At 38.3% G+C, this 14,667-nt stretch overlaps 1 protein-coding gene across 12 annotated transcripts in view; it reads left to right on the top strand.

Annotated features, from left to right (window-relative positions):
* Nucleotides 1–14,667, top strand: part of CCP110 (centriolar coiled-coil protein 110) — a 30,585-nt gene that overhangs the window by 9,024 nt on the left and 6,894 nt on the right. For 9 of the 12 annotated variants that reach the window (XM_063612143.1, XM_063612142.1, XM_063612147.1 and 6 more), the window contains 9 exons: nt 3,748–5,395; nt 8,517–8,647; nt 9,737–9,914; nt 10,464–10,603; nt 10,720–10,836; nt 12,639–12,740; nt 13,260–13,376; nt 13,972–14,045; nt 14,564–14,626. In XM_063612143.1, coding sequence (XP_063468213.1) covers nt 3,748–5,395; nt 8,517–8,647; nt 9,737–9,914; nt 10,464–10,603; nt 10,720–10,836; nt 12,639–12,740; nt 13,260–13,376; nt 13,972–14,045; nt 14,564–14,626 — 2,570 coding nt within the window. The remainder of the gene's footprint in view (nt 1–3,747; nt 5,396–8,516; nt 8,648–9,736; nt 9,915–10,463; nt 10,604–10,719; nt 10,837–12,638; nt 12,741–13,259; nt 13,377–13,971; nt 14,046–14,563; nt 14,627–14,667) is intronic. The other 3 variants (XM_063612148.1, XM_063612146.1, XM_063612149.1) reach the window with 1 other exon arrangement.

The following is a 14,667-nucleotide window of genomic DNA, read 5'->3' as shown; positions in this document are numbered from 1 at the left end:
GCATCCTATGTCTAAAAACTATTTAAACAACACATCTACACCTTGTGCAGTTATTTTTAGATTTTTTTTTTTTTTTTGAGACGGAGTCTTTCTCTGTCCCCAAGGCTGGAGTGCAGTGGCGCGATCTCAGCTCACCGCAACCTCCATCTCCTGGGTTCACGCCATTCTCCTGCCTCAGCCTCCCGAGTAGCTGGGACTACAGGCGCCCGCCAACACGCCCGGCTAATTTTTTGTATTTTTAGTAGAGACGGGGTTTCACCGTGTTAGCCAGGATGGTCTCGATCTCCTGACCTCGTGATCCACCCGCCTCGGCCTCCCAAAGTGCTGGGATTACAGGCTTGAGCCACTGCGCCCGGCCTATTTTTAGATTTGTATAAACAATTTGTTCTGATATGTGGATCATTTTGTACTAAAAAGAAAAACAAATGAATTAGATTGAACAAATAATTTCTAAACATATAGCAGTGTTCTGCTGGTAACATCTTTTTGTTTTTTCATAATCTTAGGAGTTTGTGGTTTGTCTGTTTAATTCATATCAGATGACACGGTATAATGAACCTTAAGGGTTCATTTCTCTGTTGGTAGTGTAAACCGAAGAAAATGACTGAGGCAAGTCTCAATCGATTTAGAAGTTTGTTTTGCCAAGGTTGAGGATGTGCCAAGGAAAAAGAGACAAAAGTTACAGTAGAATCTGTGGCTTGTGCTTTTCCAGAAGAGGTTTTGAGGACTTCAGTATATAAAGGGGAAAGAACAGCAGGAGGGGAAAGAGGAAAGAAAAAAAAGGAGGGTAGGTAATGAGATAAGTGATCACATTTTTGTGAGGCTTTGATTAGCACTCACTGAATCCACATGTCGTGTGAGAAAGGTGGGGGTAGAGGAACAGTCAGTTATGCATTCATCTCAAGCTCAATAAATCTGCATTTTACATAGGATAAAGTAAGCAGAGTAGAGGCAGAAGTCAAATATACATTTGTCTCCAAAGGGATGATTTCTAGTCATCTTTGGTCTTTGTCGGTATCTTGTCAGAGTGAGATTCAGCAGAACTCTGGGTTGGTGTAAAGATTTTGGGGCCTACGAGGAATTTCCTCGTGAGCAATTTGCAAGAGAGTCTGCCTGGGTAGATAGGTGGCCTTCTATTTTGCAGCTATCTGTTTAGGAATAAAAGGAAGGCAGTTTTTGTATGACTCAGTTCCTAAGCTTTACTTTTTCCTTTGACATGTGATTTTCCATTTCAGTTACTCGAAATCCCTATGTAATGAGTCTTCAGAATCTGATGAAAAAGTCAAAGGAATATATAGAAAGAGAACAATCTAGACGCAGTCTAAGAGGTAGTATTAAGAGAATTGTTAATGAGAGTCATAGTGACTCTCATTTGACATAGTTAAGTTTGGGGTCCTGAGATTTTATTTCCCTTTCACAGTAGTATATAGTGTGTGGGTAGTAGATTTCATTTTGCAGATTATAATTACTGTCCATATTAAGTTTAAAAATATGTATTGAGTAGCACTAATTTAACAATAAGTGGTGGGTTTTTTACTTACTAGATATTTCCTGTGATTGAAATAAAAATGGCATATATTCTTGGTCCATTGAGGGAAGACAAAATATACTACTAATAAAATTGTTAAAAGAGCATGTATAATGTTGAACTGTAATGAATTAATTATTCAGATAGGAAAATTTTATATAATACAATTAGATTTCTGCTTCACCTGTAAAACCTAAGATTCTATGATAGATTTTTTTCTTGTTGTTATTTAACTTGTCTAACTAAAGGCTCATTTTAGTGACGTATAAACAACATAGCTTCCGAATATCACAAATGTGAAATATTTTATATAAGGAAATCATCTGTTTTACTTAAACCTGTGAACATGTTCATGGATTTCATAAATATGCATCATTTTTGTTTTATTTTGGTCCTGAGGCTGTGACTAAGTATGTCTTGTACTGTTGATTGCATAGTACCTGGAAAGCTTTTTGCATCTTTTTTGTTTTATTTTGGTTCTGAGGTTGTGACTAAGTATGTCTTATTGTACTATGTATTGCATAGTACCTGGAAGCCATTACCTGTCTTGGGATTTGTAAGGTAAAACAGGAGAGCCATGTAGTCTAGAAAAAAACAAGCACATTCAAAACAACCAAAAAATATTGTAATATTCAGACTTTTTTTTTTTTTTTTTGAGACGTCATCTCGCTCTGTCGCCCAGGCTGGAGTGCAGTGACGCAATCTCAGCTCACTGCAAGCTCCGCCTTCCGGGTTCATGCTATTCTCTTGCTTCAGCCTCCTGAGTAGCTGGGACTACAGGCGCCCACCACCAAGCCCAGCTAATTTTTTGTATTTTTAGTAGAGACGGAGTTTCACTGTGTTAGCCAGGATGATCTTGATCTCCTGACCTCATGATCCGCCCGCCTCGGCCTCCCAAAGTGCTGGGATTACAGGCGTGAGCCACCATGCCCGGCTAATATTCAGGCTTTTGATGTCTGTATTCGTATGATAATACAATGATTTTTGCCAGTTTAATATACGGATGTATAATTACCTTTAGAAACTATCCTAGTTCTCTTTTTATTCTTTTGCAAAGTTGGATTATTTAGATACAAAATATCTATTTTTACATTCATTCATTCATTCATTTATTTATTTATTTTTGAGACAGAGTCTTACTCTGTCACCCAGGATGGAGTACAGTGATGTGATCTCAGCTCACTGCAACCTCCACCACCTGGGTTCAAGTGATTCTCCTGCCTCAGCCTCCTGAGTAGTTGGGATTACAGGTACCTGCCACCATGCCTGGCCAATTTTTGTATTTTTTGTAGAGATGAGGTTTTGCCATGTTGGCCAGGCTGGTCTCGAACTCCTAGCCTCAAGCAGTTCACCTGCCTTGGCCGCCCAAAGTGCTGAGATTACAGGCATGAGCCATCTCACCTGGCTTTACATATATTTTACATTTTTTTTTCTCGTATATATAGTTGTTCTCATCCTTATCCACCAGATGTTTACCTATTTTGGCTGTTCAGAAACTCATTAACAAGTTGCTGTTTTAACTAAGCATCAATTAATCAAATTGAATTTTGTTTTAATGAATTGAGTTTTAAGTTGAAATATTTCTTATTTCTAAATAATTTAAGCTGCATGGCTGGGCTATTGTTTACTACAAATTTGCCTCATTTTATGGAGGGATTTTAGTTAAACTTTGGAGTAAGCATGTGGGTGCAGGAGTCTTATTACTGAATCATTTTTGCTTAATCAACGTCCTGGACAAGTTAGTCTTTGTTAGAGAGGGAATCGTTTAAGTAAGACATTTCATTGTTTGCTGTTTATTGCATATATTATTAACCTTGGATGATAGCTATCCTAGGAGGAATAGTTGGTAATGTTAATAACATATGACTAGAAGAAATGTAAGTGCTTCTATTCTAAAATTAAATTGCACATGGATATATGAATATATCTGTGTGTGTATACACATATATGTTCATATTTGTATCAGATTAGATGTTTCTTTTTATAACTCTTATAACTCTTTTAATAACTTAGGCAGGATGACCAGTAGGCGTTTTTTCAATAATAATTTGAACCCCCTGTGATACAGGATACCATAGATACCTGTCATCTTAGTTTTTCTTTATGTTTTGAAATGTCAGAATTCTGAATCTTCAATTTCACTTTTATTTTAGAAAACAGTGAAATCAGAGACTTTTTGTGCAATGAGGAAATATTAATTTTTAAATTTCCTGTTTCAGGTTAGAAAAGCACCTAATGCTAGTGATTTTGATCAGTGGGAGATGGAAACAGTTTACTCTAATTCAGAAGTCAGAAACTTGAATGTTCCTGCTACATTTCCAAATAGCTTTCCAAGCCATACTGAACACTCTACTGCAGCAAAGCTTGATAAGATAGCTGGGATTTTGCCATTGGATAATGAGGACCAATGTAAAACTAATGGAATAGACTTACCTAGAGATTCAGAAGGATTTAATTCTCCGAAGCAATGTGATAGTTCCAATATTAGTCATGTAGAAAATGAAGCTTTTCCAAAGACCTCTTCAGCAACCCCACCAGAAACTCTTATTTCTGATGGTCTCTTCTCAGTAAATGAACAACAGGATCTACCACTTTTGGCAGAAGTCACCCCAGATCCCTATGTAATGAGTCTTCAGAATCTGATGAAAAAGTCAAAGGAATATATAGAAAGGGAACAATCTAGATGCAGTCTGAGAGGTACTATGAACAGAATTGTTAATGAGAGTCATTTAGACAAAGAACATGATGCTGTTAAAGTGGCTGACTGTGTAAAAGAGAAGGCCCAGTTGACAGGCAAACACTGTGTCTCAGTTATTCCTGACAAACCAAGCCTTAATAAATCAAATGTTCTTCTCCAAGGTGCTTCCACTCAAGCAAGCAGCATGAGTATGCCAGTTTTAGCTAGCTTTTCAAAAGTGGACATACCTATACGAACTGGCCATCCCACTGTTCTAGAGTCTAATTCTGATTTTAAAGTTATTCCCACTTTTGTTACCGAAAATAATGTTATCAAAAGTCTTACAGGTTCCTATGCCAAATTACCTAGTCCAGAGCCAAGTGTGAGTCCTAAAATGCACCGAAGACGTTCCAGGACATCATCAGCATGTCATATACTTATAAATAACCCAATAAATGCCTGTGAATTAAGCCCTAAAGGAAAAGAACAGGCAATGGACTTAATTGTTCAAGATACTGATGAAAACACAAATGTGCCCGAAATTGTGCCAAAGTTACCAACTGATTTAGCAGGAGTTTGTTCAAGCAAGGTTTATGTGGGCAAAAATACATCTGAAGTCAAAGAAGATGTGGTTTTAGGTAAATCAAATCAGGTATGTCAATCTTCAGGAAATCATTTAGAAAATAAAGTTATTCATGGACTTGTTACTGTGGAAGGTCAGTTAACATCCGATGAGAGAGGCGCACACATAATGAACAGTACCTGTGCTGCGATGCCAAAGCTGCATGAACCATATGCCAGCAGTCAGTGTATAGCAAGTCCAAACTTTGGAACTGTGAGTGGACTCAAGCCAGCCAGTATGTTAGAGAAAAACTGCAGTTTGCAAACGGAACTGAATAAATCTTACGATGTAAAAAACCCTTCTCCTTTATTGATGCAAAACCAGAATACGAGACAGCAGATGGACACACCTACGGTGTCCTGTGGAAATGAACAATTTTTGGATAACAGTTTTGAGAAAGTTAAACGGAGACTTGATTTAGATATTGATGGTTTGCAAAAAGAAAACTGCCCTTATGTCATAACCAGTGGAATAACTGAACAAGAAAGGCAACATTTGCCAGAAAAAAGATACCCTAAGGGATCTGTCTTCGTTAACAAGAATAAAATGTTAGGAACTAGTTCCAAAGGTAAGGAATCTTTGAAGCGTTTGATACCTTCTATGCAGATAATACCTTTATTTTAATACTCTTAATGGACATTTTTGGGAAAAAAATGGTCTTTATTCATATGGGCACTTAATTTTATTTATCTTATTAGAAAGCATATAGTCAGCTACAGTTTATTGCCATTTGATAGGCTTTCTTAAAGATTTTCTTGAGACAAGGTCTGGCTCTATCACCCCAGTTTGGAGTGAAGTGGCATGACTTCAGCTCACTGCAGCCTCCGCCTCCTGGGCTCAAGCCATCCTCTCACCTCATCCTCCCAAGTAGCTGGGACTACAGGCTCATGCCACCATGCCCGGCTAATTTTTGTATTTTTTGTACTGTAGAGATGGGGTTTCCGGCATGTTGCCCAGGCTGGTCTCAAACTCGTGAGCTCAGGTGAGCCTCCCGTCTCAGCCTTCCAAAACTGTGGGATTACAGGCGTGAGCCATGGCCCCCAGCCAGGATTTTCTTTTTTGAGACAGTCTGGCACTGTTGCCCAGGCTGGAGTGCAGTGGCACAACCTTGGCTAACTGCAACCTCCACCTCCCAGTCCAGGCAATTCTCATGCCTCAGCCTTCTGAGTAGCTGGGATTACAGGCATGAGCCACCATGGCTGGATGGATCTTCTTATTTAAATGATGAAGCTTTCATAGTCCACTTGGTATTATTGAGAATATTAATAATTGGAGGAAACAGTTCTTTTTTTTTTTTTTTTTTGAGACAGTCTTGCTCTGTCGCCAGGCTGCAGTGCAGTGGCGGGTTCTCACCTCATTGCAACCTCTGCTTCCTGGGTTCAATTGATTTTCGTGCCTCAGCCTCCAGAGTAGCTGGGATTACAGGTGCATACCACCTGGCCCGGCTAATTTTTATATTTTTAGTAGAGATGTGGTTTCGCCATGTTGGCCAGGCTGCTCTCAAGCTCCTGGCCTCAAGCGATCCACCTGCCTCAGCCTCCCAAAGTGCTGGAATTACAGGCGTGAGCCACTGCACCCAGCCCCAAACAGTCTTGCCTGAAACATCACTCACAGTTTTAATTCACTGTATTGCTATGAGGTCTTTCTTTTGGACTATAGATTCTAATGTTTATTTCAATTAGCTTTTTCATTTGTAGTACGAGCTTCATGTAATTGGCCCTTCAGTAAACACTTTAACATCAAATTATTAGACAAAGTATCAGAAATAAGGCTCTGAGTAGGTGGTTCAAAGGCCGGCGCAGTTGCTCACGCCTGTAATCCCAGCACTTTGGGAGGCCGAGGTGGGTGGATCACTTGAGGTCAGGAGTTCGAGACCAACCTGACAAACATGGAAAAACCCCATCTCTACTAAAAATACAAAAATTAGCTGGGCGTAATTGTGCACGTCTTTAATCCCAGCTACTTGGGAGGCTGAGGCAGGAGAATTGGATGAACCCAGGAGGCAGAGGTTGCAGTGAGCCGAGATTGCACCATTGTACTCCAGCCTGGGTGACAGAGCCAGATTCCGTCTCAAAAAATAATAATAATAATAATAAAGGTTCTTAATAAAAATTATTATTTCAGTTTTTTTCTGTTGTATCCATTAACAGCAATTTATTAAAGCATGTTTTTCTCCTTCATTACCCCTTACTTTGTTGTCATGGTTGATAATTCTTTATTACTGATACAGAAGACATACAAATCAAGTAAATTAAGCTCTTAGGGCTTATGGGAAATACAGGGTTGGATCAGACTGCTTAAAACCTGTCCAACTTTGTTTTTTTTTTAATTTTTTTTTTTTGAGACAGGGTCTTGCTCTGTCACCCAGGCTGGATTGCTGTGGTGCGATCTCAGTTCACTGCAGGCCTGGGTTCAAGCGATTCTCTTGCCTCAGCCTTCCAAGTAGCCGAGATTTACAGGCATGCGCCGCCACGCCCAGCTAACTGTTATATTTTTTGTGGAGACAGGGTTTCACCATGTTGGCCAGGCTGGTCTTGAACTCCTAGGCTCCAGTGATTAGCCCTCCTTGGCCTCCCAAAGTGCTGGGATTACAGGTTTGAGCCACCAGCCCTGGCCCATCCTGTGCAACTTTATAAGAGCTCTAATAAAAACAACCACTGTTACCTGGGGAGCCAACTTGGATCTTCCAAGTAGACAGCATAGCAAGGTAAGAGGCTGCCTCAGTGAATATCAGGAGTACATAAGACCAACAGAGTGGAAATTTCTTTTTTTTTTTTTTGAGATGGAGTTTCACTCTTGTTGCCCAGGCTGGAGTGCAATGGTGCGATCTCAGCTCACTGCAACCTCCGCCTCCCAGGTTCAAGCGATTCTCCTGCCTCAGCCTCCCAAGTAGCTGAGATTACAGGCATGTGCTTGTATTTTTTTAGTAGAGATCGGGTTTCACCATGTTGGTCATGCTGGTCTCGAATTCCTGACCTCAATTGATCCACCTGCCTTGGCCTCCCAAAGTACTGGGATTACAGACATGAGCCACCACACCTGGCCCATACTTGGTATTTGTACATTTCAACATATCTTACCACATTCTATTTAGGAAGCTTGTATTGTCATAATGTTTTCTCTTAGTTAGTAACTAAAATATCTGGAATTTTAATGTCCAGTCCTTTTTGAAACCTCAAGCTGAGAAAGCTTTATACCATCAAGGAAACACTTTCTTTGAAAATCAAAACAAGGCAAAACAAGCTACAATACCAGAGATCCTGGAGGACAAGTGTCAAAAAAACAAATGGTGGTAGGATGCAGTGGAGGACCACATCTGAAAGTTAAGTAGAGTCAGGAGAATCTTGTCTGAATATATAGTCCTGGGTCTGTCATTTCAGATCAGGATGGGATCTGCCGAATGAGTGGGTAAAAGTAATGCAATACAGGTCTTACTTTATTGAGTAGCATGAAATAAAAGGAGTGGAAAGAGGAGTGGAAAAGGTGATGCAATACAGGTCTTACTTTATTGAGTAGCATGAAATAAAAGGAGTGTGGTTCGAAGTAGAGACCCAGCTATATCTTGATTGTATTATGTCAGATCCAGGAATATTCTCTTGTCAGAAGGATAATTTAAATTGATGGTATAAAATATCAGACATGAGACTTGTAGTGAATTTTCTAAATTGAGGAAACATGTTTCTTTTCAGAAAGCGAGGAGTTACTAAAAAGCAAGATGTTAGCTTTTGAAGAAATGCGGAAGAGACTAGAAGAACAGCACGCCCAGCAGTTATCACTACTCATAGCTGAGCAGGAAAGGGAACAAGAAAGACTGCAAAAGGTGAGGAGTGTGGAGGGAGATAGAACTGGTAAGTGAAATTTAGCCAAGGATACCTATGAATTTTGGTCATGTATAGAATACTTGTAATTTTTTCCTCCATATATCTTAAGGTAAGGGAGTCATTTTGATATGTGAATGGTATTTTTTGTCAAAATATGAAGTTTGATATTTAGATCCTTATCTAAAAGTAATTGCATAATTTATCGAGAATATTTTATTGAATCCTTGATTTAAAGCTTAATATTTTAAAAAGGTATTTTATAAATAGGTGCTAAAGTACACATTCCACAGGAGTTATATCATAAAAATGACACTCGTGCTGGGTGTGGTATCATGAGCCTGTAGTCCCAGCTATGCAGGAGGCTGAGGTGGGAGGATTGCTTGAGCCCAGAAATTCAAGGCTGCAGTGAGCTATGATTTCACCTTTGTGTAGCCACTGCACTCCAGCCTGGGCAACAGAGGGAGACCCTGTCTCTATAAAAAGAAAAAAAAAAGAACGACACTTGTTATGATATTATAATTAATAATTTATACATTATCACATATTAAAATAAATTATAGCCTGGGCGTGGTGGCTCACGCCTGTAATCCCAGCACTTTGGGAGGCTGAGGTGGGTGGATCACCTGAGGTCAGGAGTTTGAGACCAGCCTGGCCAACATATAGTGAAATCCCATCTCTACTAAAAAATACAAAATAGTGGTGCACACCTGTAGTCCCAGCTACTTGGGAAACTGAGGCAGGACAATCACTTGAACCCGCGAGGTGGAGATTGCAGTGAACCGAGATCGTGCCACTGCACTCCAGCCTGGGGGACAGAGCGAAATTCTGTTTCCTGAAACAAGAAAGAGAAGAGAGAGAGAGGGAGAGAGAGAGAGAGAGAAAGGAAGGAAGGAAGGAAAAGAAAAAAGAAAAGAAAAGAAAAAGGAGGGAGGGAAGGGAGAAGGAAGGAAGGATAATTTGAGGAAGAAAAACTTGAAATAAATAATAATTGCTGGTAATTACATGTACTTTTGGCTAAGCCTAAAATGATATCATTTTGGGACATAATTAAAAGGTTTAGCATGTTACAATAAACTGTTCATGTATAGGAAATAGAAGAGCAGGAGAAAATGTTAAAACAGAAGAAGGCAATGACAGCGGAAGCCTCTGAGTTGGACACTAACAATGCAGTGGAATTAGAATGGAGAAAAATAAGTGACTCTAGTTTGCTGGAAACAATGCTGTCTCAAGCAGACTCACTCCATACTTCAAATTCAAATAGTTCTGGTAAGTATTTAAAAATCCTTTTACATTTGGGAAAATGATCCTACAGTAAGATATTTATTTGGCACACTGTAAGATTATATCTCCTGTTTTCAAATGATTCCATGTCCAACCCTCTTTGCCAGCTGCTTAGTAACCAGTGAAAAATGACATGATAGGAGATCAAAGACTTGTGAGAAGATGTTTGTGAGCAAAGATTACCTTTGCTAGGAAAAGATCAGGAAATTTGGCTCAGAGCCCAGTCTGATCATTCATGCAGCAGGTGATATACTTCAAGTGAATGCTCTCTCCTGAGTGATCTTGAATTACCTCTAATTCCCTAGTCCCTTTAAATAGCTTATCTTCATATCTCAATTATCCTGAGATGCTGTTTGTGTTGAAAAGATCCATCTGGTATGTAAGCTTTAAAGTCCATAAATATTTTAAGTCAGCATGTGGGTCAGTTTTGGAGGCAGTTGTTATTCTTAATGAGTGTCACAAGTGTTTATTGGGATGTTCTTCGTATTCTAATTATATGACATCAAGTATAATACTATACGTATGTTTCTCTAGGTTTCACAAATTCTGCTCTGCAATATAGCTTTGTTTCTGCAAACGAAGCACCATTCTACCTCTGGGGATCATCAACTAGTGGCTTGACAAAACTCTCAGTAACAAGGCCTTTTGGAAGAGCCAAAACTAGATGGTCTCAAGTGAGTAAACTTAATGATACATGCCATCTATCTATTTATCTTTTCTTAAGAGCTATATTATCTTAGACTGTATAAATGAACACCAATAAACATTGTGTCTGTCTTCTTTCTTCTAGGTTTTTAGTCCAGAAATACAAGCAAAATTTAACAAAATAACTGCGGTGGCAAAAGGATTTCTTACTCGTAGACTTATGCAGACAGATAAGCTGAAGCAACTTCGACAAACTGTAAAAGTAAGATTCCTGTAAATCATTTGTATTTCACTTCTGTCTTAGTTTCTATCAGTCTTATGATAGCTGAGCTAACAGAGTAGTTCAGAACTTAAACGCTTTTTAGTCATTGTAATCTAGGCAGTTTTAGAAGTCTGATTGTTTGTTTCGGGAAGTCAGGGACCCCAAACGGAGGGACCAGCTGGAGCCACAGCAGAGGGATATAAATTGTGAAGATTTCATTTTAATATGGACATATATCAGTTCCCAAATACTTTTATAATTTCTTATGCCTGTCTTCAATCACTGAACATAAATTGTGAAGATTTCATTTTAATATAGACATTTATCAGTTCCCAAAATTAATACTTTTATAATTTCTTATGCCTGTCTTTAATCTCTTAATCCTGTTATCTTCATAAGCTGAGGATGTACATCACCTCAGGACCACTATTGTGTTAACTCTACAAATTGATTGCAAAGCATGTGTTTTTGAACAATATGAAATCAGTGCAACTTGAAAAAGAACAGAATAACAGCGATTTTCAGGGAACAAGGGAAGACAACCATAAGGTCTGACTGCCTGCGAGGTCGGGCGAAATAGAGCCATATTTTTCTTCTTGCAGAGAGCCTATAAACGGACGTGCAAGTAGGGAAGATATCGCTAAATTATTTTCCTAGCAAGGAATATTAATAATTAATAACCTGGGGAAGGAATGCATTCCTGGGGGGAGGTATGTAAACGGCCGCTCTGGGAGTGTCTGTCTTATGTGGTTGAGATAAGAACTGAAATATGCCCTGGTCTCCTGCAGTACCCTCAGGCTTACTAGGATTGGGAAACTCCACCCTGGTAAATTTGTGGTTGGACCAGTTCTCTGCTCTCGAACCCTGTTTCCTTTTGTTTAAGATGTTTATCAAGACAATACGTGCACAGCTGAACATAGACCCTTATCAGTAGTTCTGATTTTGCCCTTGTCCTGTTTCCTCAGAAGCATGTGATCTTTGTTCTCCTTTTTGCCCTTTGAAGCATGTGATCTTTGTGACCTACTCCCTGTTCTTGCACCCCCTCCCCTTTTGAAGTCCTTAATAAAACTTGCTAGCTTTAAGGCTCAGGTGGGCATCACGGTCTTACCGATATGTGATGTCACCCCCGGAGGCCCAGCAGTAAAATTCCTCTCTTTGTACTCTTTCTCTTTATTTCTCATCCAGCTGACACTTATGAAAAATAGAAAGAATCTATGTTGAAATATTGGGGGCTGGTTCCCCCAATAATTGTTAATCTTTCTTAGATAATATTATGAATAACATGTAAATGAAGCAGTTTGTGTGTTTTTGACTTGCTTGAAAGTGAGTGCTGTTTGACTTCTAATAAGTAATAGTTTTATTTATGTTCTTAGTACAGTTGGTCCTGTATCTCTGGGTTCCACATCTGTGGATTCAACCAACCATGGATCAAAAATAATTCAGAAAAAACAAATGATGGTTGTGTCTGTACTGAACATGTACAGATTTTTTTTGCCTTGTCATTATTTCCTAAACAATATAACAACTATTTACATAGCATGTACATTTGTTAGGTATTTTAACTAATCTAGAGATGATTTAAAGTATATGGGAGATGTGCTTAGGTTATATGCAGATAACTATTTTATATAAGGGACTCCAGCATCCTTGGATTTTGGTATCTGAGGGATTCCTGGAACCAGACCCCCATAGATACTGAGGAAAGACTGTAATTTTGGATTGACTGAGAAAAAAAAAAGGAAACTCCAGTGATCACAAATCTTTCTAGAAAAATGTTTTTGAAGGAGCATTTCTTTTTTCAGGATACTATGGAATTCATAAGAAGTTTTCAGTCAGAAGCACCGTTAAAGAGAGGCATTGTTTCAGCTCAAGATGCTTCACTTCAGGAAAGAGTGTTAGCTCAGGTAAATACATGGATCCTGAAGGCTTTTAAGACATGGACATATTAGGCCGGGCGCGGTGGCTCAAGCCTGTAATCCCAGCACTTTGGGAGGCCGAGGCGGGCGGATCACGAGGTCAGGAGATCGAGACCATCCTGGCTAACACGGTGAAACCCTGTCTCTACTAAAAATACAAAAAATTAGCTGGGCATGTTGGCGGGCACCTGTAGTCCCAGCTCCTCAGGAGGCTGAGGCAGGAGAATGGCCTGAACCCGGGAGGCGGAGCTTGCAGTGAGCCGAGATCGCGCCACTGCACTCCAGCCTGGGTGACACAGCAAGACTCCGTCTCAAAAAAAAAAAAAAAAAAAAAAAAAAAAGACATGGACGTATTATATTTCTCCTTTTTTATTTAATCACTGAAAATAGGTTTCAATGAAAACTAGTTTAATCTTTTTCTATAAATAAGTGTACATGGTATATAGTATTCCTGAACTCTAACCTCATCTTTTAAATGTATACAATATTTTCTTCTCTTGTGCCTAGTTGCGAGCTGCCCTGTATGGTATTCATGATATATTCTTTGTAATGGATGCAGCTGAAAGAATGTCTATTCTACATCATGATCGAGAAGTTCGCAAAGAGAAAATGCTCAGGCAAATGGTATGTTATATGATTTCTAATGAATAGAGTTCTTCTGGGTTTAGGGTAATTGATACTAAATGTCAGTTTTGGTTGACTTCAGCACCCTTCTGATAATTCTTAAGCACAAGTAATTCCTGGAATTACTAGCAACATTTAAATCTGTAGACAGATTTAAAAGAATTACATCATTTAAGAATTACATATTGTTTTCTGATTGGATTTTAGAGTTGAAGCTTTGAATGTTTTGCTCAGATGGCTTATACAATCTATCAGCTGCTCCTAATTGAATTTCCTTGAATTCAATTATAACGTGGGTTTTGCTTTTTTTGAAATCTAGTTAGAAAACAGGCTCCAAGTTAATTTGAAGTATATCAGAGTTTGTGATTTGAATCAATTATCTTAGTGTGATTGGCAAGCAAGCAAAATTTACATAATTCTAATTATTTAATTCTTAGAATTAGACTGATTCAAAAATACAAAACAAGATGATTTAACTAAATTAAAAATGTTAGTAGAGAGAAGCTTTGCCAGGCAATTTGGGATCATTCTGTATTATAATATAGTGGTATTAATTGGTTCCAGTAGGGTTTGACATTACTTTTGTATATTAAAGGATAAAATGAAAAGTCCACGAGTGGCTCTTTCAGCTGCAACACAGAAGTCTCTTGATAGGAAGAAATACATGAAGTAAGTTTTTTGTATCATGTCATGTTAGTTATCAAACCAATTAATTTTAGTCATCTGTTGGTCTATTTGCATAAATTTAGAAATAAAGAAGAGTTAATTTTTCTGCAGTTGAGCTGATAGAAATCCCCTTTATATAAAGAAATTTATTAAAATCAGGTGCTAAAATCTCATTTCATCTTAGATGAATTTATTTACTAAATTTGACAACATTCAACTCATATAACTGATAGCTGATCAATCTTAAAAACAGTTAATTTTTATATTCAGTGCCTAAATATATTCCTTTTCTGATGTCCTAAAGGTTTCTTGGGAATAAAGACTTAATGGGAAAAATATCTTAATAACTTTTTAAAAAAATTCTTCGTTCTTGAATGCAGTCTTTAATATGCTTAGTACAGGTCTTCCAGTAGTACACTAGCTTCTAAATGATGATGTTTCTGTCATCCTGTATTACATTTGTAAGCATGTTTTCTTCCCTTCTCTAAATACATTATGTCCTTATTTTTATATTGTGTTAGAGCTGCTGAAATGGGAATGCCAAATAAGAAATTTCTGGTTAAACAAAATCCTTCTGAAACAAGGTGAGAAAAATCACTTAGTCTTAATGAGAGGCTTTTTGTTT

Source organism: Symphalangus syndactylus, chromosome 11 (assembly GCF_028878055.3).
Source record: "Symphalangus syndactylus isolate Jambi chromosome 11, NHGRI_mSymSyn1-v2.1_pri, whole genome shotgun sequence".
In the NCBI taxonomy this organism is placed as follows: Eukaryota; Metazoa; Chordata; class Mammalia; order Primates; family Hylobatidae; genus Symphalangus; species Symphalangus syndactylus.
Note: the sequence above shows the minus strand (reverse complement) of the source record. Positions and strands in the feature narration are given on the sequence as shown.